This window comes from Carcharhinus amblyrhynchos, chromosome 21 (genome assembly GCF_965287045.1).
Source record: "Carcharhinus amblyrhynchos chromosome 21, sCarAmb.v2.hapA, whole genome shotgun sequence".
NCBI classification, from domain to species: domain Eukaryota; kingdom Metazoa; phylum Chordata; class Chondrichthyes; order Carcharhiniformes; family Carcharhinidae; genus Carcharhinus; species Carcharhinus amblyrhynchos.
This window is the reverse complement of record NC_137344.1, coordinates 4,839,853-4,866,507: the sequence shown is the minus strand read 5'-3', so window position 1 is coordinate 4,866,507 and position 26,655 is coordinate 4,839,853. Positions and strand designations below refer to the sequence as shown.

At 41.8% G+C, this 26,655-nt stretch overlaps 1 protein-coding gene across 1 annotated transcript in view; it reads right to left on the bottom strand.

Moving 5' to 3' along the window:
- Positions 1-25,571, bottom strand: part of LOC145356575 (sodium-coupled monocarboxylate transporter 1-like) — an 81,259-nt gene extending 55,688 nt beyond the window's left edge. The window contains exons 1-5 of the mRNA XM_080209350.1: positions 25,426-25,571; positions 24,233-24,294; positions 18,499-18,638; positions 15,750-15,815; positions 6,582-6,633 (exon numbers count right to left, since the gene is read on the bottom strand). Of these exons, the coding sequence (XP_080065476.1) occupies positions 6,582-6,633; positions 15,750-15,815; positions 18,499-18,638; positions 24,233-24,294; positions 25,426-25,571 (466 nt within the window). The remainder of the gene's footprint in view (positions 1-6,581; positions 6,634-15,749; positions 15,816-18,498; positions 18,639-24,232; positions 24,295-25,425) is intronic.
- Positions 25,572-26,655: the final 1,084 nt, after the last annotated feature.

The window sequence follows — 26,655 nt, the reverse complement described above, 5'->3', positions numbered from 1 at the left end:
ACCATTCTTCCTACCAAAGTGGACCACCTCACACTTGCCAACATTAAATTCCATTTGCCATTTCCTGGCCCATTCGCCCAGCCTATCTAGATCCTTCTGCAGACTCTCCACACCCTCCGCACAATTTGCCGTTCCACCAATCTTGGTGTCATCAGCAATTGCTGTGCTTTGTTGGCAGTATTTTCTTATCTGCAATAAACACGCTTAATGATAATGTTTCTTATGATAAGATATAGGGCTAAAAATCCCCAGCTCCTCTGGTATACTCCCACTGTAACTTTGGTGCAGATCTGCCAATGATAGGATATACTGGCAATAACCAAATGTCAGAGTTCCGGATTGGTCTGTTAGGAACATACAAACTAAATGTGGTCATCGGCAAAAATGGTGACAAGGCCAGAACAGGCATTCTCCATGCCAGTATTCCTGCTTTCCTGGGCTTTCGGAGAAATGCTGTGCGGCAGCAGTGTAGCTGGAACCTGTGAGACCGGGGGCAGGATTTTCCCAGTAGTGTCAGAGAACAGTGGCCAGGTTGTTTCTGGGTCCCCAAACCAATCCTCAGAGGATATAATCATTTATTGTGATTTTCGTGTCCCATTAACTGGCCTAGAGATGGGCTAGACACCCAAATAAGGGCTGTGGGTAATGCCTCAAAGCTGAGGCCTTCCTGCTTGTAAGTAGCAGCAGGTTGCAATAGATGGTAAGTAGAGGTGAGGGTGTTTCGAGACAGAGGTTCTCCAGTTGCTTTAAACAAATTAAAAAATGGATCCTGCAGTCAGGCCACAGCAAGTTGCAGGGTGAGGTGGTGGTATGGGGGAGTTCTTCACAGAGCGAGTTGATGCTGTCTCTGCACCCGGGCCTACCTGGACCACTGCTCTTTGGCCTGCCACTATCACCAGGATTATAAACTGGCCTCTGTTATCTGTGGAAACATGGAGGCAGCAAAAAAACCCAGTCAGCTTCCTTTAATTGGCCTCAGTAGGCTTTTAACTAGCTATGTCAGCTATCCATCACATGATATGTGGGTTAGGTGGATTGACCAAGTTAAATTGCCCCTTAGTGTCAGACGGACTAGCTAGGGTAAATGTGTGGAGTTGTGAGGATAGGGCCTGGGTGGGATTGTGGTCAGTGCAGACTCGATGGGCCAAATGGCCTCATTTTGCAATGTAGGATTCTATGAGTAGCCCTGCCAGCCCCTCCATGCTGCCTCTGCAGAAATGGTCTGAAGAAATGGAGCCAAGAAACCAGTATGCCAGCTGGGACTGGAGCACCCGCAGGAAACCCATGCAACACAGGGAGAACGTACAAACTCCACATGAACGGTCAGCCAAGGCTGGAATTGAACCCGGTTCCCTGTCACAGTAAGGCAGCAGTACTCCCAGGCAGTTACCATGCTGCCCTTCAACATTTCAACTGCTTGACACAAGCATAGAACTGTCATTGCAGTATCAGCTCTGCTGCGTCACGCATGCTTAATTTTTTGGGGCCTGTTGGTAAAGTAGACAGTTCGCCATCTAAGTGATTCCACGAATACCAGGCAGCAATTTCCTGGAGGATGTCTAATTAAGATGGCTTAATTATATAAGACAGGAGGTAAATCTGGTCTAGCTGCAGTGCTTAAAAGGCTGCTGAAGTTTAAATGACCATAAGGAATTGGAATTGATAAAGAGATAAAGAAAGAGAGGAAAATTTTAGAAGGTGGATCCACATTATGGCTTGCCTGCTGTGGTCACGGCACAAAGATTCTTGGAAAAGAATGATTTTGAAAGGGAAAAGATGAAATAGGACTATTTAGATCTGAGGATAGGAAGCCTCAGTTGGAGGCAATCTGGAGGGATATGAACAAAGGCAATATTGTCCTGTCAACTATCCATAAACCACAGTACAGTGTTGTTAACATTTTAATGGCTGCACCAACTTAACTAAGATAAATTAAGGCATATGTAACAATGCATATCTTGAAATAATACTGCAAGAATGAACTGAATTTCATCTTGACCATGGCTGCTCAGAAAGGATATAATGAAAAATGTGACAATATAAAGATGCTCTGCTACCAGTCCTCCCCCAATCCCACCACAAAACCATCCATCACTCTCTTGCCATTCCATTGGTCTGATCAGAATTTCTGAGAGCAAGAATGGTGGTCTTTGAGTTAAAAGGAATGTTCTGTAACCTGCATCTGAGAGTACGATCATTATGGAATGTCTGCAGATGCCATGGACTTATTCAGTGATGAATTGTTATTTTAGATCTTCCTTTGCAAAGGAACAGGATGGGAGAAGCATAAAAATGAAGGTGAATGATCCTTCACTATTTTCGCTACCTCCAATTTTATGCCAGCACCAAACATATTTTCACCTTTAACCTCCTTTCATCATTCTATAGGGGCCTTTCTCTTCATGACAGAGTTCATTGTTCCTTTCTTTCAAAAACATAACTTTATTCAGAAAAATTGTAAAAATACATTACTAGTTCAAGTTGGACATTTCAGAAAATGCAATTCCATGTAGCATATGACACTGAGATGTCTCAAACTTGAAATTATAGTTTATATTTATAATATACATTTTATGTTGAATATTCAATCCGATGGGTTTTACATGGGTCCCAGGCCCTCAGTGTACTATGGTATACTTATAGGGCCTTTCCCCAAAGAACTTTTAAGATCCAAGCTTTAATACATCCTTCAGCACATTGTTTAATGTCAAGAACAAAGAAAATTACAGCATGGAACATGCCCTTCGGCCCTCCAAGTCTGTACCGACAATGCTGCCTGACTGACCTGAAACCACCCTATCCTTCTGGGGACCATATCCCTCTATTCCCATCCTATTCACTTATTTCTCCAGACACCCCTTAAAAGTCACTATCGTATCTGCTTCCACTCCCATAGTGGTAGTCCCTGGTGTCATCATTTACTACCATTGGAAGACAAAGACAAAGCCAGTTGTAATGCTTGCTTGAATTCCAGCTGGACCTCCACCAACAGATGTTTCTGTCTGGTCATATTATTTATTCTGCACACCAATCGGTCTCGGATCATCTCATTTAATGTCAATCTGAATTTGCTAATCGCCTTAATCTCATCAGGAAACTAGTGATTGACTCCCCTGTCTCTCAGAATGCAAAGTAAAACCAGTATCTTCAGAAATGGCTTACAGTCGTAATATTCTTCTACTAACTCCTTCAATTCCTGGAACATTTCCATGTTCGGTGCCTCCAGAAAAGTTAAGCTGCACATAACAGTGAAAGCTGCCAGTCCACGGGCAGTCAGCAGAATAATCTGAGGCTATGTCATTAGCTCTGAAGAAATACTTCATCCATACTATATATTGGGCTCAGTCTTCCACTGCAGGGTCAACAGAATCCAATTTCCTAAACAGAGGCATGTTTGCCCGGCAATGACTTACCGTCAATGTGTAATGGCTGACTGTAAGCAAGTTTCTTCAGATTGATCTCATCCTTGTCACCACTGTAATAACTCCTCAGAGGTGGAAGTCCCTTCACCAAAATTCCTTTACTTACAAGACCCAACAACACTATAGAGTGCTCTCAGTCTGCAGCCTACGTCTGGAGTGCCAGAGGAACTGACACTCCTGTTTAAATACAGAGCATGGGGCTCCCTGATTGGACCATCAATTTGGCTCTGAATCAGGGAATTCATATTCAAACAGCCCAACCTCAACTGCCTGATTACAATGGTTACAACAGCATCTTGCATTTTTTTCCTTTGGCGTAGAGATGGCTATGTCTATCATCTGGGATGCATGGTAGGAGGCCGGTGGGTAGGTAGGTAACTGCAAACGTCGATCTGTACCTGGAAGGTTCTGCTGCAAAAAGGGCAAGATACCACAGATATCTGAACATTGGAAGCGCTGCTAGCTCTAGATTCCCCTCCTGGCATTTTCATTTTGTCTGATGTAACTTACTTTCAAAGGTCCAACTCCTTTTTTATTTAGTTGCGCCAAGAGCAGCAATCATGGGCAAGCTTCCCCAGCTGCCAAATCAAAACTCCAAAATAAAACCTTCAGAACGTTCCTGTAGCACTTCCTTTAAGTGCCATGAGGACAAACCCCAGACCTAAAGTTGCCCGTAGAAGATTTGGTGTGAGGCATTCTCTCACCATGAGAAGCCCAACTCAGTTGTGACTATCTCAATATGGTATGGATATTTAGTATGCCAGCTTGGGTGGACACCTCAGGGTCTAGTACTTTGTGCTATAATCTGGTATTCAGATGCTTTCAAAGGCAGCTCAGGTGAAAGTGGAAGAATGCCAAGAGCAGGGCATGAACTTCTACACCATGTTTGTTCACCTGACCAAAGTTTCATCAGCAGTGAAGGCCTTTGGAAGGCAATAGATAAATTGTCTTCCATGATAGTGATCCTGGCATCGAAATCCGATATCACTAGGACCTGAAATTGCTCACTCTGAGATGACCCCAGGCAAAAACCAAGATTTCTAAGGGCATAGAGTCATAGAGATTTACAACATGGAAACAGGCCCTTCGGCCCAACTTGTCCATGCCACTTTTTTTTTAAACCCTTAAGCTAATCCCAATAGCCTGCATTTGGCCCTTATCCCTCTATACCCATCTTACCCATGTAACTGTCTAAATGCTTTTTAAAAGATAAAATTGTACCTGCCTCTACTACTACCTTGGGCAGATTGTTCCAGATACTCACCCTCTGTGTGAAAAAATTGCCCCTCTGGACACTTTTGTATTTCTCCCCTCTCACCTTAAACCTATGCCCTCTAGTTTTACACTTCTCTACCTTTGGGAAAAGATATTGACTATCTACCTTGTCTATACCCCTCATTATTTTATAGACCTCTAAAAGGTCACCCCTCAGTCTCCTACGTTCCAGACAGAAATGTCCTAGTCTATTCAGCCTCTCCTTATAACGCAATCCATCTAGTCCCAGTAGCATCCTAGTAAATCTTTTCTGCACTCTTTCTAGTTTAATAATATCCTTTCTATAATAGGGTGACCAGAATTGCACACAGTATTCTAAGTGTGGCCTTACCAATGTCTTGTACAACTTCAATAAGATGTCCCAACTCCTGTATTCAATATTCTGATCAATGAAACCAAGCGTGCCAAATGCCATCTTCACCACTTTGTCCACCTGTGACTCCACTTTGAAGGAGCTATGAACACATACCCTAGATCTCTTTGTTCTGTAACTCTCCCAAAGCCCTACCATTAACTGAGTAAGTCCTGCCCTGGCTCAATCTACTAAAATGCATCACCTCGCATTTATCTAAATTAAACTCCATCTGCTATTCGTCAGTCCACTGGCCCAATACTTCACAATTTCCTGCTTCCCAATGCGTTGTGCACTTGTTGCTGGATCAGTGCAGGACATGCAACATAGAATGGACTTGATCTCCAATGCATGTGACAACCGCAGCCTTACAATCATCGCAATGAAAAACATTGACTAGGTTCTTACTGGCAATGGAAATGGAGCTTCTCTCCCACGAGCCCAGTTTCTTTTTCATCATAATTATAAACTGTTTCCAATTTTTGGTGCATGCCACAGTTTCTCCAAGGCATATCCCCAGCAGTTTCAGGCAGTCATCACTCAAGGCGACAGAAACAAAAGAACAGTCAACCCCAGTTCCCAAAAGGCTTTGCTCCTAAGGTGCAAACTGACAGCAGGTCCAAACAGAAGATGAAGGCTTCATCCATGTAAAGCAATGATGGGCAACCTAAGCCAGTGAGCAGGCCTCATGAGTGGCCCTCCTTCAACTTCCTTTTTAGCATATTTCCCCCTTTGATCCTATTTGCAGCTTTTTTTTACATTTATACGCTTTGTCCCTTCCTGTCACACTCTAGGGATCATTACCTAATTATCTACCTTGCAATCCTTTTGCTTAGTAAGCCTTCATATTCCATCTCTAGAACCACTCCTCCTCTATCTAATTTAAAGCCTTCTCTACTTCTATACTGATGCTGCTTGCAAGAACATTGGTCTCAGTGCAGTTCAAATCTAGGCCATCCCAACAGTACAGCTCCCACCTTCCCCAGTACTGATGCCAGTGCTCCATGAACCAAAACCCACATCTCCCATGCTCTTTGAGCCACATGTTCACCTCTCTAAATTTTATGTACCTTATGCCAATTTAAATACGGCTCAGTTAATAAACTAGAAATTATAACCTTGGAAGGTCTGTTGTTTCATTTAGTGCCCAGCTCCTCAAACTCTGTGCAGAGTCTTTTTCATCTTTCTACCTGTGTGGTTGGTACACAGATGGGGACACATTTTTAAAACGCAAACTGCAGCCACTGCTGGGTCAATGCAGCAAATGCTTAATCTCCATGGTCCTGGAGACTATAATTAGAAAAGGGGAACTTGTTAATTCTCTACCTTTCCTTTGTAACGCCCTTGAGTAGAAAGAGACAAACTGTTGATTCTGTAGTTATTTAAAAAGGTTTATTAATATGCAAGTTATGTCAGTGTGATTCAACGTAAATACCCATCATTTTTAGATTTGATTCAATACAAAATATATTCATAACTGCGATGGCTACTGAATAAAAACAAGTTTCATAATAATAAAATATACAACTTACCTTGACTTAATGCTAATGAGGGTGCGTAAGTCACGATACCAAGATAAAAAAGCTGCAAAGTAACAAGAAGTCATATTAACTATAATTTGAAGTAAATTATTTATGCTGAAAGCTGTCATTCTGATCCTCAGTAGAATTAATCACGAAATGAATAGCTATTTCACCCACTTGAGATTAGCAGTTATCTTAGAATTAAAAGTCTGATAAGAATCCATTGTCTCATGTGCTCACTCTTACAAAAGCGCAGGAATTATTTGTGACATTAGCAGGGGACACTTAATGTGACAGCGCCAAGTCAGCTGTTTTCATGCAGATGTTATCTGTTGTTTTAATTGGGGGAATTATTATGTGGATCCCATGATGGAGAATGTCAGAAAATTTGGGAGGTGCACACTAATTAGAAAATGCTCTGAAAGGGAGGTTTCAGAACAAACAACAGAAACAAGCACAGGAACAGGCCCTTCAGGCCACCAAGCCTGTGCTGACACATGATGCCTTTCTAAACCAAACCTTTTGCCTCTACACATCCATATCCTTTTATTCCCTGACTATTCACGTATCTATCAGGATGCCTCTTAAACATTGCTATTGTATCTGCTTCTACCACCTCCTATGGCAGCGCATGCCAGACACTTACCACCCTCTGTGTAAAAAAAATTGCTTCTCACATCTCCTTTAGACTTCCTTCCCCTTTACCTTACACCTATGTTCCCCAATAATTAACATTTCTACCCTGGGAAAAGGATTCCGACAGTCTATTCTATCCACACCTCTCATAATTTTAAGAACTTCTATCAGGTTACCCCTCAGCCTTCAATATTTAAGTGAAAATCAGCCAGGTTTGTCCCATCTCTCCTCAACATACCATCCAAACCAGGCAACATTTGTTTTTATTTATTTATTAGTATCACAAGTAGACTTACATTAACACTGCATTGAAGTTACTGTGAAAATCCCCTAGACGCCACACTCTGGCACCTGTTCAGGTACACTTTGAGGGAGAATTTAGCATGGTCAATGCACCTAACCAGCACGTCTTTCAGGCTGTGGGAGGAAACCAGAACATCTGGAGAAAACCCACAGAGACACGGGGATAAAGTGCAAACTCCACACAGACAGTGACCCAAGTCAGAATTGAACCTCGGTCCCTGGCGTTGTGAGGCAGCAGTGCTAACCACTGTGCCACCATGCCATCCTGGTAAACCTTTTCTGTACCTTCTCCAAAGCTTTCATACCCTTCTGGTAGTGTGGCGACCAGAACTGCAATAAATATTCCAAAGGTGGCTTACCTAAAGTTCTATACAGTTGCAACATAACTTGCCAATTTTTATACCCTAAGCTTTGACTAACGAAGGCAAGCATGCCATATGCCTTCTTTTAGGGAACGGTGGATCTGTACATGTAGATCGCATTGTACATTAATGCTTCTAAGGGTTCTGCCATTTAATGCATTCTTCCCTCTGCATTAGACCTTCCAAAATGTATCACCTCGCATTAAATTCCATCTGCCATTTCTCCGCCTAAATTTCCAGCCTATCAATATCCTGCTGTATCCTCTGGCGATCTCCTCACTATCCACAACTCCTCCAATCTTTGTGTCATGCACAAACTTACTAATCAGACACCTACATTCTCCTCTAAATCATTTATATATTACAAACACCACTGGTTTCAGATCTCCAGTCAGAAAAACATCCTTCCGCCGCTATTCTCTGTCTTCTATGATCAAACAAGTTCTGTACCCATCTTACCAGCTCACCATGGATCCCATGTGACTTCACCTTCGATATCAGCCTGCTATGAAGGACCTTATCAAAAGCCTTACTAAAGTCCATTTAGACAACATCCACCACACTATCCTCATCAATCATTTTGGTCAGTTCTTTAAAAAGCTCAATCAAGTTTTTGAAAAGCAACCTCTCCTGCACAAAGCCATGCTGTTTTACATTATCTAATGGTCCTCTATCGCCAGGACCTTCTTCTAAGCCTCTTCTGCTGTAACTTTGTAAATCAGCAGAAATCCTATTTGCATTCTTAGAATCATAGAATCTCTAGAATGCAGAAGGAAGCCTTTTGGCCCATTGAGCCTGCACCAACAACAATCCCACCCAAGCCCTATCCTTTAACCCTGTGTATTTATCCTGCTAGTCGCCCTGACACCAAGATGGAATTGGCATGGCCAGAGGATACAACAGGAGGTTGATAGGCTGGAAATTAGGTGCAGAAATGGCTGATGAAATTTAGTCCAGACAAATGTGAGGTGATGCATTTTGGAAGGTCTAATGCAGAAGGGAAGTATACATTAAATGGCAGAACCCTTAGAAGCATTAATATACACCATGATCTAGGCATACTGGTCCACAGTTCCCTGAAAGAAGGCATATAACTTGCTTACCTTCATCAGTCATGGCAAAGGATATAAAAATTGGCAAGCCATGTTGCAATTGTATAACCTGCACATCTTTGGACTTTGGGAGGAAACCGGAACACTCAGAGAAAACCCATGCAAACACGGGGAGAATGTGCAGACTCCAACAGTCAGTGACCCAAGGCCTGATTTGAACCTGGGTCCCCGGCGCTGTGAGGCACCAGTGCCAACCACTGTGCTACAATGCCACCCTTAAATGGTGTTTCTATTGAATTTTTGTCAGAAGTTACAGTTGCAAAGCAGAAACAGCTCCAAGGAACTTCCTGACGACATATTTTGCAGAAGGTGATAATGATGGTGATAATCTTCCAACTCGATGTATCGCTGGCAATTCTATTCCTTTAATTTTTCACTATTTTCATCATGTGACTTCTCTGTCCCATGCACCAGCTCACACAGAACATGGCACCAGATGAGTGATACAGCATGAGAAAGTCAGAATTGTGGCTAAAGATTCAAATCTCACTGATACAAATGTTGAAAGAAGGATTTCCAATGAACATCACAGAAATCTGCATGATGTGCAGTAGATGATGTGGGTCACAGTGGGGTCAATGCTCTTCTATTCGGTAGCATCCAGGGAAACATTTTCCTCAATGGAGAATACAGAAACTTCACTGGAGTTGGAATTGATCCTTCCTCCAAACCCAGTGAAGAGAGGCCTGAGTGTGAACTTGAGGGGGCAAGAGGCCTGAGTGGGGAGTTTGAAGATCTGAGTAGGATGTCTGAGGGGAGAAGGGGGCCTGAGTGGGGGTCTGACAAGAAAGGGGCCTGAATGGGAATCTGAGATGGGGAGAGGGCCTGAGTGGGAAGAGGCTCTGGATACACTCATGCCTGAGTGATGTGTTGTGTGTGTGTGTGTGTGTGTGTGGGGGGGGGGGGAGGAATGTGTGTGTGGGGGGGGGGGGGGTGTGTGTGGGGGGGGGTGTGTGTGGGGGTGTGTGTGTGGGGGGGGGGGGTGTGGGTGGGGGGGGGTGCGTGGGGGGGAGTGCAGATAACCTCTTATTTGTAGGGGATTGGATTCCCCACTTTGGTGAGTGCTCCCCTGGTTGGTATGTCTTTGTGGGAGAGGGGCTATCTCCAAGTGTGGCAGGTTAGCCAATATGAATAAATTGGCCACTACCTGACCAGAGAATCCCACCTGATAGATGCTGCTAACATGAGTGGGAAACTCCCAGGTTTCCTGTTGGCGGGGGCTCTTAGTCTCAGTTCAGGAGAATTGCGGGCTATGATTTTGCAGACATACCAATTTAGCTTCCAAGGTCTTGTTCACTTGAACATGTGATAAGGATATCTAGATAACATTGTACATCACTTAGCCCATTCAGAATTTGATCAATGGATCTCTGGAATAGTAAAAAATTTACAACACCAGGTTTAAGTCCAACCGATTTACGTCCAACAGGACTTAAACCTGGTGTTGTCAGACTTTTTACTGTGTTTACCCCAGTCCAACGCCGGCATATCCACATCATCTCTGGAATAGAGCAGGTGCAGATGTTATCTCAAATGGCAGTCTCTGGTATCAAAACAAACCTGTGTATGTCATAACAGTGAGTAATTGTTGTGAACTTGCAGCCACTTCCATTTGTAATCATTAATACATAATGTGAACAGTTGGGTCCTCGCATAGATCCCTGTGGAACTCCACTAATTACTGACTGCCAATCAGAAAAAGGCCCATTTATGCTAACTCTTTGCTTCCAATTTGCTAACCACCTTTTTAACCACTTCAGGCTATTACTTGCAATCCCATGTGCTTTAATTTTACATAGCAGTCTGCTATGAGATCTTGTCGAAAGCCTTTTGACAGTCTAAATAAACCATATCCACTGGTTCCCCTCAGTCAACTCTACCAGTTACATCCTCAAATAATTCCAATAGATTCGTCAAGCGTGACTTCCCTTTTGTAAATCCATGTTGACTTTGTCTGATTATACCACTGAAATCCTTGATTATAGATTCCAGCAACTTCCCCAGTATCGATGTTAGGCTCACTGGTCTATCATTTCCTGTTTTCTCTCTACTTCCTTTTTTGAATAGCGGGCTTACATTAGCAACCCTCCAATCTGTAGGAACTATTCCAGGGTCCAAAGAATTTTGGAAAATAACCACCCATGGATCTACTATTTCCAGGGCCACTTCCTTAAGTATACTGGGATGAAGTTTATCAGGACCTTCAATCCCATCAATTTTCCTAAAACCATTTATCTACTCATGCTGATTTCCTTCAGCCCTCACCAAAATATGTTTCTCCCAGCACTTCTGGTACACTATTCATTTCTTCTTTTGTGAAGATTAAAGAAAAGTGCAAATTTAATCCCTCAGCCATTTCTAAATTCTCCATTATGAATTCTCCCATTTCTGGCTCTAAGAGGCTACATTTGTTTTTGTCAATCTTTTTCTCTTTACATATCTAGAGAAACATTTATAATCAGTTTTTATGTTCCCTGCTAGCTTACTTTCATACTCTATTTTCCCTTCTTAATCAATCCCTTGGTCCTCCTTTGCTGAATTTTAAACTGCTCCCAATCCTCAGGCCTTTTGCTTTCTCTTGTCAATTTGTAAGCTTTTTCCTTGAATCTGATACTATCTCTAGTTTCCCTTGGAAGCCATGGTTTGGCCACAATTACCTTACAACTCTTGCACCAAACAGAAATAAACTCAAGTTCTTTTCGTGCCTGCCATTGCCTGTCCACTGTCTTTTCTTTTGGTAACGTTTCCCAGTCCATCGCAGATTTTTGCCACATGTCTCCTTGTGACTCAAGAGACTGATTCTGAACGCACAGTTTTTTGGCCACATAGAACATAGAACATAGAACATAGAACATAGAACATTACAGCGCAGAACAGGCCCTTCGGCCCACGATGTTGCGCCGACCAGTTACAAAAACAATGACCCACTAGCCTATACCAATCCCTTTTCGTCCATAAACCTATCCAGAGATCTCTTAAACGCCCCCAAACTAGACGCATCTACAACTGCAGCAGGCAGGGCATTCCAATCCCTCACCACCCGCTGGGTAAAGAACCTACCCCTGACATCCGTCCTGTAGCTACCCCCCCTTAATTTAAAGTCATGCCCCCTCGTGCTAGCTTTCTCCATCCGAGGAAAAAGGCTATCACTATCCACCCTATCTAAACCTCTAATCATCTTATATGTTTCAATAAGATCCCCTCTTAGCCGCCTTCTTCCCAACGAAAACAACCCTAGATCCCTCAGTCTCTCCTCATAGGACCTCCCCACCATACCAGGCAACATCCTAGTAAACCTCCTCTGCACCCTCTCCAACGCCTCCACATCCTTCTTGTAATGCGGGGACCAGAACTGCACACAGTACTCCAAGTGCGGCCGCACTAGAGTAGTGTACAGTTGCAACATTACACTGCGACTCCTAAATTCAATCCCCCTACCAATAAACGCCAAGACACCGTACGCCTTCTTGACAACCTTATCTACTTGATTCCCAACTTTCAGGGATCTATGTACACACACACCTAGATCCCTCTGTTCATCCACACTATTCAAAGTCCTCCCGTTAGCCCTATACTCGACACATCTGTTGCTCCTACCAAAGTGATATATATATATATATATATATATAGGCAGGATATAGTGGGATCCAGGTGGTAGGATTTGCTTTCTCAATTTTTCCTTCTCTGGTGCTATTCTGCCTCATCATTAAGATACTGTGATTGAGTCTTGATGAGGTTGGATGGAAAACTGTCAACATTTCGAACGACCTGTAGTAAACTCTTCTCAGTCATTAGTATCAATGCTGCCACACCCCAAGGAGAACTTCAAAGTATCTTTGAAGCGCTTTCTTCGTCCTGCACTGAATCATTGACCCATCTAAGGGTTGAGAAAACAGGACTTGTTGGAACAGAAGCTTTCAGGCACCCAGAGAGTGTGCAGTCCATCAAAATAAATTTTTCAAAGGGTTTGCCTTGAATGCTTACGGAGCTGACTTTGAAAAAGACACCACTATTTGTTCCACAGTCCTCCCATTGAATTTGGAGGATTCAGTGAAGGTATTGCTGATGGAATTAATCTATTGTTCTTTTGTGTTACTGATACACAGGTCTGACTGCAGTACAGTCAGGAGTGTGATGATGACAACCATTCCGTATGCTAGAACTTCTGTTGACTCGGAGAGGTGCCTATTCTCAAATACTCTCTGCCATAATTTGTGGAGGCCTGACTTGGCCCAGCTGATTCGATGTTGAGTCTGTCAATAGTGGCCTTTTGAGAAAGATGGATGACAAAGTATGGGAAGTGCTCAATTTCTTCCAGAGTATCTCCTTCACAAGAATCATAAGAACTAGGAGCAGGAGTTGGCAATTCAGCCCCTTGAGGCTGCTCCACCATTTAATACGATCACGGCTGATCTCATCTCAGCCTCAAGTCCACATACCTGCCCATTCATCTAGCCCTTCAAATCATTAAAAATCAATCTCCCTCTTCCTTAAATTTACACACATCCACCACACTCTATGATGGTGAATTCCACAGACTCATGAACCTTTGAGAAATTCTCCTCATCTCTTTTGTAAATCTGCCGTCATATCCTAAACTATGATCTCTTGTTCCACATTGCTCTACAAGAGGAAACATCCTTTCCGCATCTAGTTTGGCAATTCTTCTTATCACCTTGTACACCTAAGTTAGACCTCATTCTTCTAAACTCAAGAGAGTATGGGCTAAACAGCCCATTCTCTCTTCATAAGACAAACACCTCAACCCTGAAGTCAATTCACTGAATCTCTGCTGAACCACCCCCAATGCAACTACATCTCTCCTCAAGTAAGGGGACCAAAACTACTTAGAATATTCAAAGTGCAGTCTCACTAGTTCTTTATACAATAGCAACGCTTCACTACTTTTACATTCTATTCCTTTCACATTAAATGCCAAGATTTCATTTGCCTTCCTTATTACCTGCTGTACCCACATATCAATTTTCTGCAACTTACGCACAAGGATACCCAGATCCCTCTGCACTGAAGCACCCCAAAGTTTCTCTTCTTCATTTAGATAATAATTTGTCTTTGCATTTTCCTACCAAAATGGATAACCTTTTGGTTATCCACATTATCCACATTAAATTCAATCTGACAAATTTTCTTTCAATCACTTAACCTATCCATATCCATTAGTAAATTCCTTATTTCATTGTCAAATTCAACATAAATGGGAGGTAGAATTTTTGACTGATAAGGTGTACATTGGTTTGAGTTATATTTTGGCAACATTCATGGAATGCCTCATCTCTTGTAAGCAGAATTGAAAGAGATCAAGAGTGGCTTGAAAATCTGGTACTCAGAGTGGGCAAAGACACTACAAACAGTGCAACCTCTAAATCTAGATGACACGGTACATCTATGGTAGTCAGTTTAGTTTTGGCACCAAGACAACTGGGGTTAGAGAGTTTTCTATCTAGATGGTATTTATTACTGAAAACAGGGCAGTTGATTTTTGATGAAGTGAAAAGCAAATGTCATGTTGATGATGAGTAATACTGAGGGTCTCACCCAACATTATTTGAAAATCAGTTTTGATGGACTGGACACTATCTGGATTTTGAAAGTCATTCCATTATAGAACATTGGCAGGATTGTGAAGAAGTTTCTTGAACATCCAAATCTTTGGAGCAGAATCCACAGAATTTTAGAATTTACTGAGGCAAATGATTTGAACAGTTGTTGTTCTCAACAATTTTCTTGGATTTTTATGGCAATAAAGACCACGTCCCCAGAAGGATGATCTTTTCTTATTTTGGGATGACAGTGAGGGCTTCATCAAGGATTGTACAAACTTAGGATCAGAATGAAGGTGCTGATCATGGCAGCATCTTGATTATAGCTGAACTGTAGGTGAAGCATCACAAGTCTTTTATTTATGCATATGAGAAATTCTGGCAGTGCATCCAAGATCCTACTGCACACAGCCCTAGCAGATGGCACCACCATCGTTCAAGGGATCAGGGTGCACAAGTTTTCCACCACAGCAACATGACAATCTATGGAGAGGGCACTGAAACAAAAATGGCGGTCACAACTGCATGCAGTACTCTCAAGGTTCTCTCAACCAATCAAGGTTCAAAACAGGTTTAGCACAGCTTCCCAATTTTTCAGTTCTAGCTCCTGAGAAATAAACCCTAGTGCTGGATTTGCTTGTTTAATGCTCCTGCAAACCTGTGGCACAACAATCAATGGCATATTTGACCTGCAAGATCCCAATGTATCTGGACTCACACCTTCCAAGTAATACATAACTATTCTATTCTGCCTACCAAAATGTACTACCTCACATCTTTCCATGTTGAAGATATTTGCCAATTATTTCCCAAACTGAAAGTGTATTAATGTCCTCCTGTAATTTGTTAAATTATGCCTCAGCGTTGCCTACCACTGCAACCTCTCACACCCACCCCCAATATGGAGTCGTCCACAAATTTAGAAATTGTGTTTTTGGTTCTGCAGTCTGAACCTTAATGTAGGTTGTGAACAGTAGTGTTCCCAGCACTGTCCTTGTGCTTTTCACTCTCTGCCACTCTGAGTAGCTGCACTTCACTCCCAACTCTAGTTTCTGTCTTAAAATCCACAGCAACCAAAGAAATGGTCAATGTAGCTTGGAAATCTCTTCCTCATCATAACACAAAATTGTAAGGGAACTCAAAATATCTATTATGACAATCACAAGTAATGTGAAAAGTATTTAAGTTTACTTTTGAACTTACCATGTACATCAAGAAGCAACAAACAACTTGGTATCTCACTAATTGCCCAAATCTTCTATTAAGATACTGAGGAGAAAACACAACAGTTCTAATTTACTTTCAGCTTTATAGAGTCATAGAGGTTTACAGCATGGAAACAAGGCTTTCGGCCCAACTTGTTCATGCCGCACAATTTTTACCATTAAGCTAGTCCCAATTGCCCACATTTAGCCCATATCCCTCTATACTAATCTTACCCATGTAACTGCCTAAATGCATTTTAAAAGACAAAATTGTACCCTCCTCTACTACTACCTATGGCATTTCATTCCAGACACTCACCACCCAATCACCTTTTGAAAGTTCCTGTCTAATACCATCAGATTGGCCTTGCTCAAATTTAGAATTTTAACTTCTGGGCCAGACCTATCATTCTCCATAGCTATCTTAAAACTAAACAAATTATGGTCACTGGTCCCAAAGTGATCCCTCACTAATACTACTGATACCTGCCCTTCCTTATTTTCCAAAAGGAGGTCAAGTTGGGCCATCCACATACAGAATGAGCAATTCCTCTTGAATACATTCAAAACATTTCTCTCCATCCATGCCTTAATCCTTTGATAGCTGTTTCCACAAAGGATGGGATAGATACTTGTGTTCAATATGCCTTGGTAACACTAATTTTAAGGTGACTGAAGTGGTTTTATATCCATTCATATTCATATTCTAAAGTTGAATTGTTGAGTTTAATTATATTTAAATTTTGAATGTGACCATCTGGTTTCTCGGTGGGCAATTTTGCACAGAATATACCTGTTATTTCCCTCGTGGTTTTCACAAGTGATGTTTTCCTTCACTTCAGGGAAGCATTTCTCCCTAACCTACTCTGTCTGTATCCTCTGGGACACTGCTTTCCTCATGTGGCGATCCAGTTTCTGATGTACTCCGTTTTGCACTGTGATCAAGTGAATTATCTGTGTCACTTTTAGTCTGCCTACTTGGGAAACCGCTTGGTACTTATTTAAATCATGGAAGAAGGTTTATGCTAACCCATGTTTCAGAGGCATATCTTTCAGCCTTGGTTGTTTTTATCCCTGCCTTTTTGCACGCTTCTGGTTTTGTTTTGTTCCTTTTAATTTTTACTTTTAGAGGCCAACGCAGGGCCTTTAAATTTGGCTGCCTAAAATTATATGAGTTCTAAACTAGCCTGTAATTTGTAAATTCTGCTGGCTTATCTTTTGCTCCTTTAATCCTTACTCATTCTATCACCTCCTGGGGGTTTTAGGATTTTCCCAACATGTGCCACTGGGCAACATTTTGCTTGTTCCCTAATTTTTCCAAGTCTCAATGCACTGCTCTTAACCCTCTGGACACAAGACTGTATTTCCAGATAAATTACTGGCATGAATTCATAGCACCTGGGATGGTAGCCTTTATCTCTTCATAATTTAAAAAGCTGACTGCATACAGCATACAACAGAGCTCACAGGCTTTTGCTATGAGCTGACCTGATATTGCTCACCTTCTCAGATTTGCCAGCCATATTAACTGATCAGCCAGCTTCTCAAAGCTTTGAAGAGGGTTTCCTTTTCAAACTGGGACACTAGTCAGGAATACTTTGAGAAATAAAGACTTTGGGTGGGATTCTCTGGTCCCTCTGCAGCCAACAGAGTGTGGCTGAGTGCTAAATTCTCCATCCTCATTAGCAGCGGAGATGGGGTTGAACAACTGGAGACTTCCAACCTTTGTTTCTAAGCTACAGATATTTGATTTACCTACGGCAAGGTAAAGGCAAGTTCTCCCTAGCTGCTTCAATCTTCTTTAGTTTCTATCTTTCTGTGCTTGTAATTCTTTGTTCAGTTTCTCCCACTGGAAGACTCACTCCCCTTTCTTCACCTGCCTTTGGGGAGTTAAGAGGACAATTGTTCACTGTAGAATTCCAGATATTTCTTGTATCCAACATAGAAATTACGCAAAAATAGAAGGAAATATTTTAAAAGACACATTTTTGTAATTTGCACTTAATTTCAACATGTTTAAATGAGAAATGGGGGTATGTAGAGGAACATTGTAATATAGCCAATAACAGGTAATTTGTCTTCCTGATCTGGCAAAAGGATTAGTGCACAAGGGAAATGAAATGGAAAATTTAAGTGCAGGTCTGACATATAGGCCTGAATTTTACATTTCCCTGCCAGTGGTTTGTAAAGTTCTCCAGATGGGCTTCCCACTTTCTTCCCATACTCCCCAACCGCTTTACAATTTTACACTGGGGCTGATAAGGCCTCTGATAGACTGCCCACCCTTGTCCCAATTGCAGCCCCTAAGTGCCCAATTATTGATCACTTAAGGGCCATTTCCCACCCAGCCTCAACTTTTAGGCTGGCAGGAGTCGTTCCTGGGTATTGGGAATGGGGAAAGCCATAAAATAACCAGGTTCAGATCTGGGCAGATGGGTTGTGGGAGGGGAACCTTCCTTTTAAGTTTGTGCACCCTTCCACTTAAGGCCCAGTCACCTCAGGAGCTGGTGTGACGGAAATCCCCACCAGTTTAAAAATCCTAGCCATAGTCAATAGTTCATCATATAGGGAAATGTAGAAGCAAAGAAATTAACATAGAAGTCAGTCCAAGGGACTTTCACTGTGGATATCAGAGTCATAGAGGAGCCCATGCCCAATCTTCCAGTGAAAGGAGGCAAGAGTTCAATAGAGTAGGTAAAGGGCAAAACAGGGAGAAAGTGGAAAGTAGAAACAGAACACTTACTTACCTCATAAGTGCTGATAATATTTAGTCTGTAGAAAAGTGGAATGTAGATTAGACAAGTGGCTATCATGGTCAATAGCCAGGTGATGGAAAACATGAGAAACATTATCCCAAAGCTGTACACTTCAGCTGGATTTCCAATAACTGGAACAATAATTAGAAACAATTAAACATTAATATTGAATCATTAGTCCCAATTGCGACAATGTTTTAATCTGAGCTAATGCAGTTCTGTTATTTTGGAGTTTTCCTCTGGTTTTTTTCACAAAAGGGCTTGATTAGGTTGATTAACAGAAAAAAATCACGTGACTTGGCAGGACTAGGCTTACACCCGGAAATCAGCTCAGTTGCTGCTTGGGATTGTTAGAGAGGAGAAGCTCTCTGTGTGTCTCTTTCTCTCTCTTGGTTTGGAGACTTGGATCTGCCAGAAAATTGGTCTCTTTCTCCGGAGGCTGCTGCATGGGAGTCAGAACTCAGGTGTGTTTCTGTATCTGTCCAGAGGGGTGTAAAAGGTTGAAGATGTAAAACACGTGAGCGTATTTGTTTTTGTGCTGATTCTGAAGAAAAATGTATGTCTTTAAGGACATAATAAGGACCCCGTGCACCCCGGACATTCTATCTTGCACCTTCTTCCATTGGGAAAAAGATCCAAAAGGCAGAAGTCACATACCAACTGACTCAAGAACACCTTCTTTCCTGCTGCTGTCAGACTTTTGAATGGACTTAACTTGCATTAAGTTGGCTTTCTCTACATCCTAACTATGACTGTAACACTACATTCTGCACTCTCTTGTTTCCTTCTCTATGAACGGTATGTTTTGTCTGTATACCGCACAAGAAACAATACTTTTCATTGTATATTAATACATGTGACAATACTAAATCAAATTAGATCAAATCAAATCAAAATGTCTGTGGGGATATTGCTTACATTGGAACTATAAAGATAGCCAGCTGTTAAGAATTATACCACGTCATGTTTAAATATTTCAATAGGTAAGAGTTATACTAATTCTTTTTATTATGTATTAACTGTATTGCTAAATAAAATGTGTTCTAATAAAAATACTTTATTTTGCCCGAATGCCAAAACCGAAAGAAAACTGGGGTCTAGGCTAACTTCAAAACATACCTTGGAGTTTCTGATCTGGTCGCTAACAGTATGAAAGATTTACCAAATTGTATCTGAGGATCCCTGGATCAGTACTGGCATAAAAATACTGGGTTGTATTAAGGGTGTCATAAGGATAAGTTACTCGTTCTAACTTGTATTCTGTTATTAGAGAAGGATCTGTTGGATCAGATTCTAGTTGCCTTAAAAGAAATCCTTTAGGCTTCATGCGGCAAATGGGACATTTGGTGGTGACACAAAGAATAGAGGACTCAAAGATCAGCAGATTTCAAAATAGCCCAGATACTGAAAGAGGGCATCAATACAATGGAAGGATTGGACAGGCAGAATGGGAATGAAAATACCGTTATTAGATGAAGCTATTGGGGTGAATTTTACCGTTCTGCTCGCCATGGGAATCAGAATGGCCAAGAGGCGCCCATGGAAAGGTCTGTTGACCTCAAGCAGGATTTTACGGTTTCGGGATGAGCGCGGCCATAAAATCCCACCACTATGTCAGAAGATAGAATTAGAGCAGCAATAATGAGCAAATAATTTCCAGTAATGCCTAACAAGCTGTTATTGGGCGCTTCAGGTGTGTCCCTAAATATCTTTCTGTGGCACATGATTAAGAGATTTCTGAAAAAGTGAATGAAAGTAATTGTTTCCAAATGAATTATAATGGTCACAATGGGTATTAGTCCTGCGATGACTGTGTTGGTTGTGGACTCCTTTAACTGTGCAATGCTGGATAATGCTTGCATTTTGACAGTTTGTGGAACATTTTGGTTAAAATGTTATCTCGATTCACAAAGTACTGAGAATCAAAGCAAGGCTTCTTGTGAGGGATCCTCTTGGAACGAATGATCATAGTATGGTTGAATTTCTGATGCAGATGGAGGATGAGAAAGTAGGGTCCCGAACCTGTGTACTCTGTTTGAACAGAGGGGAGTATGATAAGATGAGGGCGGAATTGGCAAATGTAGATTGAGGGTGCAGATTGGTTGGTAGGGCGGCTGAGGAACAGTGGAGGATTTTTAAGCAGATCTTTTTCAGTACTCAGCAGAAATTTATTCCGATGGTAAAGAAGGTCTGTAGGAGAAGGGATAACCAGTCGTGGTTATCGAAGGAAATAAAGGAGAGTATTAAATTAAAAGCTGATGCGTTCAGAGCGGCTAAAAATAGTGGGCAATTAGATTGGGAAAGATTTAAAAAGCAACAAAGAATGACTAAGAAAGCGATAAAGAAAGGAAAGATAGAATATGAAGCTAAACTAGCTCTAAATATAAAAAATGGGAGTAAAAGTTTTTACAAATATATGAAGAAGAAGGGACTGGCTAGAGGGAATGTTGGATCCTTGGAGGATGAGAGGGGGGATTTAGCAGTGGGTGATGTGGAAATGGCTGAGGCTTTAAATAAGTTTTTTGCCTCGGTCTTCATGGAGGAGGACACAAATAGCTTGTCGGATATTAAAGATAGAAGGATGGTAGGAGATGAGGTCCTTAATGTGATTACTGTCACGACAGAGGTAGTGCTTGATAGACTAAAGGGACTGAAAGTAGACTAGTCCCCGGGACCAGATGGAATGCATCCCAGGGTTCTGAAGGAAATGGCAGAGGTGATGGCGGATGCCTTATTAATTATTTATCAAAATTCGCTGGACTCCGGGGAAGTGCCGGAAGATTGGAAAACGGCTAATGTTACGCCACTGTTTAAAAAAGGTAGCAGGGAATTATAGGCCAGTTAGTTTAACGTCCATAGTTGGAAAAATGCTAGAATCCGCCATCAAAGAAGAAATAGCGAGGCACCTAGCAAAGAACGGTTTGATCAAGCAGACGCAGCATGGATTCGTGAAGGGGAAGTCGTATTTAATGAATTTATTGAATTTCTATGAGGATGTGACTAGTGCAGTAGACAGAGGGGAACCGGTGGATGTGGTGTTTTTAGATTTCCAAAAGGCATTTGACAAGGTGGCTCACAAAATGTTGCTGCAAAAGATTAGGGTGCACAGAGTTGAGGGTAAGGTGTTGGCATGGATAGGGGATCGGTTGTCTAATAGGAAGCAGAGAGTTGGAATCAATGGGTGCTATTCTGGTTAGCAGTTGGTGACTAGTGGAGTGCCACAGGGATCGGTGCTGAGGCCTCAACTGTTTACCATTTACATAGATAATCTGGAGGAGGGGGCTGAGTGTAAGGTGACAAAATTTGCTGATGACACGAAGATGAGTGGAAAAGCAAATTGCATGGAAGGCGCGGAAAGTCTGTAGAGAGATCTGGATATGCTGAGTGAGTGGGTGAGGACCTGGCAGATGGAGTATAATGTTAGCAAATGTGAGGTTATCCACTTTGGTAGAAATAATAGTAGGAGGGACTATTATTTAAAAGGTGAAAAGCTGCAGCATGCTACAGTGCAGAGGGACCTGGGGGTCCTTGTGCACGAATCGCAAAAACCCAGCCTGCAGGTGCAGCAAGTGATCAAAAAGGTGAATGGAATGTTGGCCTTTATAGCGAGGGGGATAGAATATAAAAGCAGGGAGGTTTTGCTGCAACTGTACAGGGTCCTGGTGAGGCCGCAACTGGAGTACTGTGTGCAGTTTTGGTTGCCACATTTGCGGAAGGATATATTGGCTTTGGAGGGAGTGCAGAGGAGGTTCACTAGGCTGATACCGGAGATGAGGGGGTTAGCCTATGAGGAGAGATTGAATAGACTGGGCCTGTACTCATTGGAGTTTAGAAGGCTGAGGGGGGATCTTATAGAGACAATAAGATAATGAAGGGGATAGATAGGGTAGAGGTAGAGAGATTCTTCCCGCTTAGAAAGAATAGCAGAACTAGAGGGCACAGCCTCAAAATAAGGGGGGGTTGGCAGTTTAGATCGGAGTGGAGGAGGAACTTCTTCACTCAAAGGGTGGTGAATCTCTGGAATTCTCTGCCCGTTGAAGTGGTGGAGGCTACCCTTATATATTTAAGTCACGGGTAGATAGGTTTCTGATAGACAAGGGAATTAAGGGTTATGGGGAGCAAGCGGGAAAGTGGAACTGATCCACTTCAGATCAGCCATGATCTTGTTGAATGGCGAGGCAGGCTCGAAGGGCTAGATGGCCTACTCCTGCTCCTATTTCTTATGTTCTTATGTTAAGAAATATAAAAGTACTACTTGCTTTAGATTTGGTTATAATTCCAATTAGATGTGCGTTTGATCAGATGAACATTTAAAATGTCATAGAATACAAGGATATGGAACAAGTGCCAGAAAATGGAATTAGATTAGGTGCTTGATGGCCAGGGTAGACACAGTGAGCCAAAACTCTATACGACTCTTTAAGGTCAAAAACTGGGAGATATCTAGAGCAGTACCTAGATCATGGCAAAAAACTGGAATGTATCTAACTTTGGCTTTTGACCCAAATATCACTAATTTGATCTGCAAAAGCAAGCTGTCTAACTTTTACATTTGAGTGCACCAAGAGATTGAACAAATGTATACGTTAGCTGGTAAATAACATTGCTTCAAAAAGGTTTTCTGATGTATGTCCATCCTGATATTGACCATTCTAATGGCAAGGAAAACTCTTAACTGCTGTTGGTTTTCCAGGTATGAGAGAGGCAAACAGTAACCTATTTTAAAGCCTTTGTGCTTTTGAACTTAACTTTGATACATATTATAGAGTCATAGTCATGCAGTATGGAAGAGGCCCTTCAATCCATTGACTCTACACCGATAAAACTACACTAAATCTACAGTAATCCCACTTTCCAATACCTGGCCCATAGCCTTGAATGTTATTTTTTAAAGGCGGTGAGACTTCCCACTTCTACCACCCTTGCAAGCAGTGCATTCCAATCTCCCACTAACATTTGGGTGAAGTATGTTTCCTCAAAACGCCTCTTAACCTCCTGTTCTCACCTTAAAATTAAATCCTCTCGTTACTAACCGTTCAACTATGTGGAACAGAGGTTTCCTTTCCATCCTGTCCATAGTTGTGCAAATCTATTTTCTACTTTTCTTTCTCACAATTCTCATAAGAGTTAAGAGAGGATAGGTATTTATGAAGTGACTATACTTAATGACTAGAGGAATTGTTACCTCTCCTCTTTCCAATAGTATTTTTATACTGTAATGTACTTTGCACTGACTTCAAGTTCATTTTGCTGTTAAGAGTACATAGAATAGAATAGCATCCCTATAATACAGAAGGAGGCTATTCGGTCCATCAAGTCTGCACCGACCACTAACCCAACCAGACCTTATTCCCATAACTGCACATACTTACCCTGCTAGTCCCCCTGACATTAAAGGGCAATTAGGCTAATCCATCTAACTTGCACATGTTTGGACTGTGGAAAGAAACCAGAGCACTCGGAGGAAACCCATGCAGACATGGGGAGAGTGTGCAAACTCCACACAGACAGTGATCCGAGGTCGGAATTGAACGCAGGTCTCTGGCACTGTGAGGCAGCAGTGCTAACCACTATGCCACCGTGCTGCCCAAAACATATATTTTGGAATATCATCTTAAATGTATAGTTAACTTCAATTTCAATTATGCATATCAATTTACAGTGCTATTAATACCTTTATTTTGTATACTGATTAGATCTTTCATAGAATAATAAAAACACAGACCTGTTACAGCAGACAAGAAACTAGAAGCCAACGAAAGAGCAATTGGGTATGCAGAGATCTGTCTGAAAAAAACATAAAATAATTCTTTTAATTACATGAACCCAGCATTTTAATTTTTTTACAAAGGAAGTGAAGTAGGGAAAGGGTTAATGGATTTTGTACCTAGAATATTTCACAAACATAACCCTTTGTCATAACTGATCTTCTCAAGCTTATACTGCTCATGGCATTAACATAAGTTATTTGTTCATGTCTTACATGCTTTAACTTTCATTTTTATAATGACAGATAGTTTAATGTGGCTGTTTTATTTTGTAGACTCTACAATTCTTTCCTATTTGTGTTAGTTGGACATCATTACACAGATGGTAGTTTACAATACTGACTTTTAACAGCTGCTGATGGCAGATCACAATACTGGCTTTTAACAGGAAGAGTCCTGCTGGGACAGCCGCGATCACACAAATAACTTCAAAGACAGGGATGCCGGTACTGCTGCAGAGGGGTTTTGAATCATGACCGGATTAAGCCGGTGCAGCTGCCAGCTGGACAGTAAATTGTGATTAAATCTGGGGCTGAATCATGACCAAGGAAGGAAGACCTGAAGGTCTGGCAAGAATTGGAACTTTGAATCATGATTGACACTAAGACTCATGATGTATAAATGCCCACTTGTGTTTGTGTTCTATGAGAAGTTTGATAGTCCCTGCCTCCCAAAATTCTGGAATAAACCCCAGAGTTTTGAAATAAAAACCACTGTATTTTGACTCACTAACAGTCTCAGAGGTATTATTTTACCTACAACAGAAGCTAGGTTCAAAATGTTTATTTGGTCCGATAAATATTTGAATTCATAGAATAATAGAATTCTACAGTGCAAAAGGAGGCTATTTGGCCCATCAAGTCTGCACTGACCACAATCCCACCCACGCCCTATCCCCTTAATCCCATGCATTTACCCTAGCTAGTCCCCCTGACACTTAGGGGCAATTTAGCATGGTCAAGCCACCTAACTTGCACATCTTTGCTCTGTGGGAGGAAACTGGAACACCCGGAGGAAACTCATGCAGACACGGGGAGAACATGCAAACTCCACACAGACAGTGACCCAAGCCAGAAGTCAAACCCAGGTCCCAGATGCTGTGAGGCAGCAGTACTGACCACTATGCCACCGTGGGCCCAAATGTACTTACCGGTTTCCTACCATGAGCTCTTCTGTCGTTTCTTGTCCAGTCCTACCACGCTTAAAAGCAAAAAAAAATCCAATTGCGGCAGATACAAGTAGCATAACAACAAAAATAACATAATCCCAGACTTGAAAGACATGATTCGCTGCCATGGCTGCTGCTTTTGTAAAAGTAAAACGTCAACAAAACTCTAATAACTCAGGAGACAATCCGATAAGAAGACTAAAGGTCCACATCTGCACTTCTAACAATACGTACATCCTTGACTGTTCTTTTACTGCATGTAAGATAATTTATCGCCATAAATTGGTTACTGAATGACTATGATAGTAGAATTTCAACATTATTGCTGAATTATGTCACATTGAGAAATCCTATAGCACTTCTTGTAAACATCTGAAGGGATTTCAGAAACATTAGTTCACTATTAGTGGTGATGGTGGCTTTCTAATAGGGACATCCTTTCTATTGTTAATCTGGGCACTGAAATTCAATGTTGCACCTGTCATGGTATTGAAAAATCAGTGTAACTATAAACTTACAGATTCTGGCCACTGGGTGGTGTATGTTATCTATCCTCTGCAAATCTTTCAAAAGGTTTACCAGAAACTTCTCTCTTTTTGTGGCAACTACAATTTTTACATCTGGATTTCCACGAGGGTTCACCAGTAAATCCCTGTGGACCTCACTGAGTATTAGTTCCCCTGTTAGGCAAGAGGAGGCTCACCCTATAGGGGAGGAGAAGTGGGGAGGTGGTGGTTAAAACCAGTTGGCTCCACTTAGATCAGCAGTCAATAGACTCGGGATTTATTCGCACTCTGTAGCCATTGAATGGCACATGACTATCACTAAATAAATGGGTGATGGTGATGGAAACTGGCCTCTGTAAGATTAGCAACTGGCCCAGATGGGATACCCGGACGTGAACTCAGATCCTGCTTGGATCAGCTGGCGGGGGTATTCACAGACATCGTCAATCTCTCTTTACTACAAACTGAGGTCCCTATCTGCTTCAAGAAGATGACCATCATCCCGGTACCTAAGAGAAACTAAGCTGCGTGCCTTAATGATTATTGGCTAGTGGCTCTGACATCCATCATTATGAAGTGCTTCAAAATGCTAGTCATGACACAAATCAATTCCAGCCTTCCAGACTACATGGATCCACTACAGTTTGCCTACCGCCACAACAGGTCCATAGCAGACACCATCTCCCTGGTCCTGCACTCAACCCTG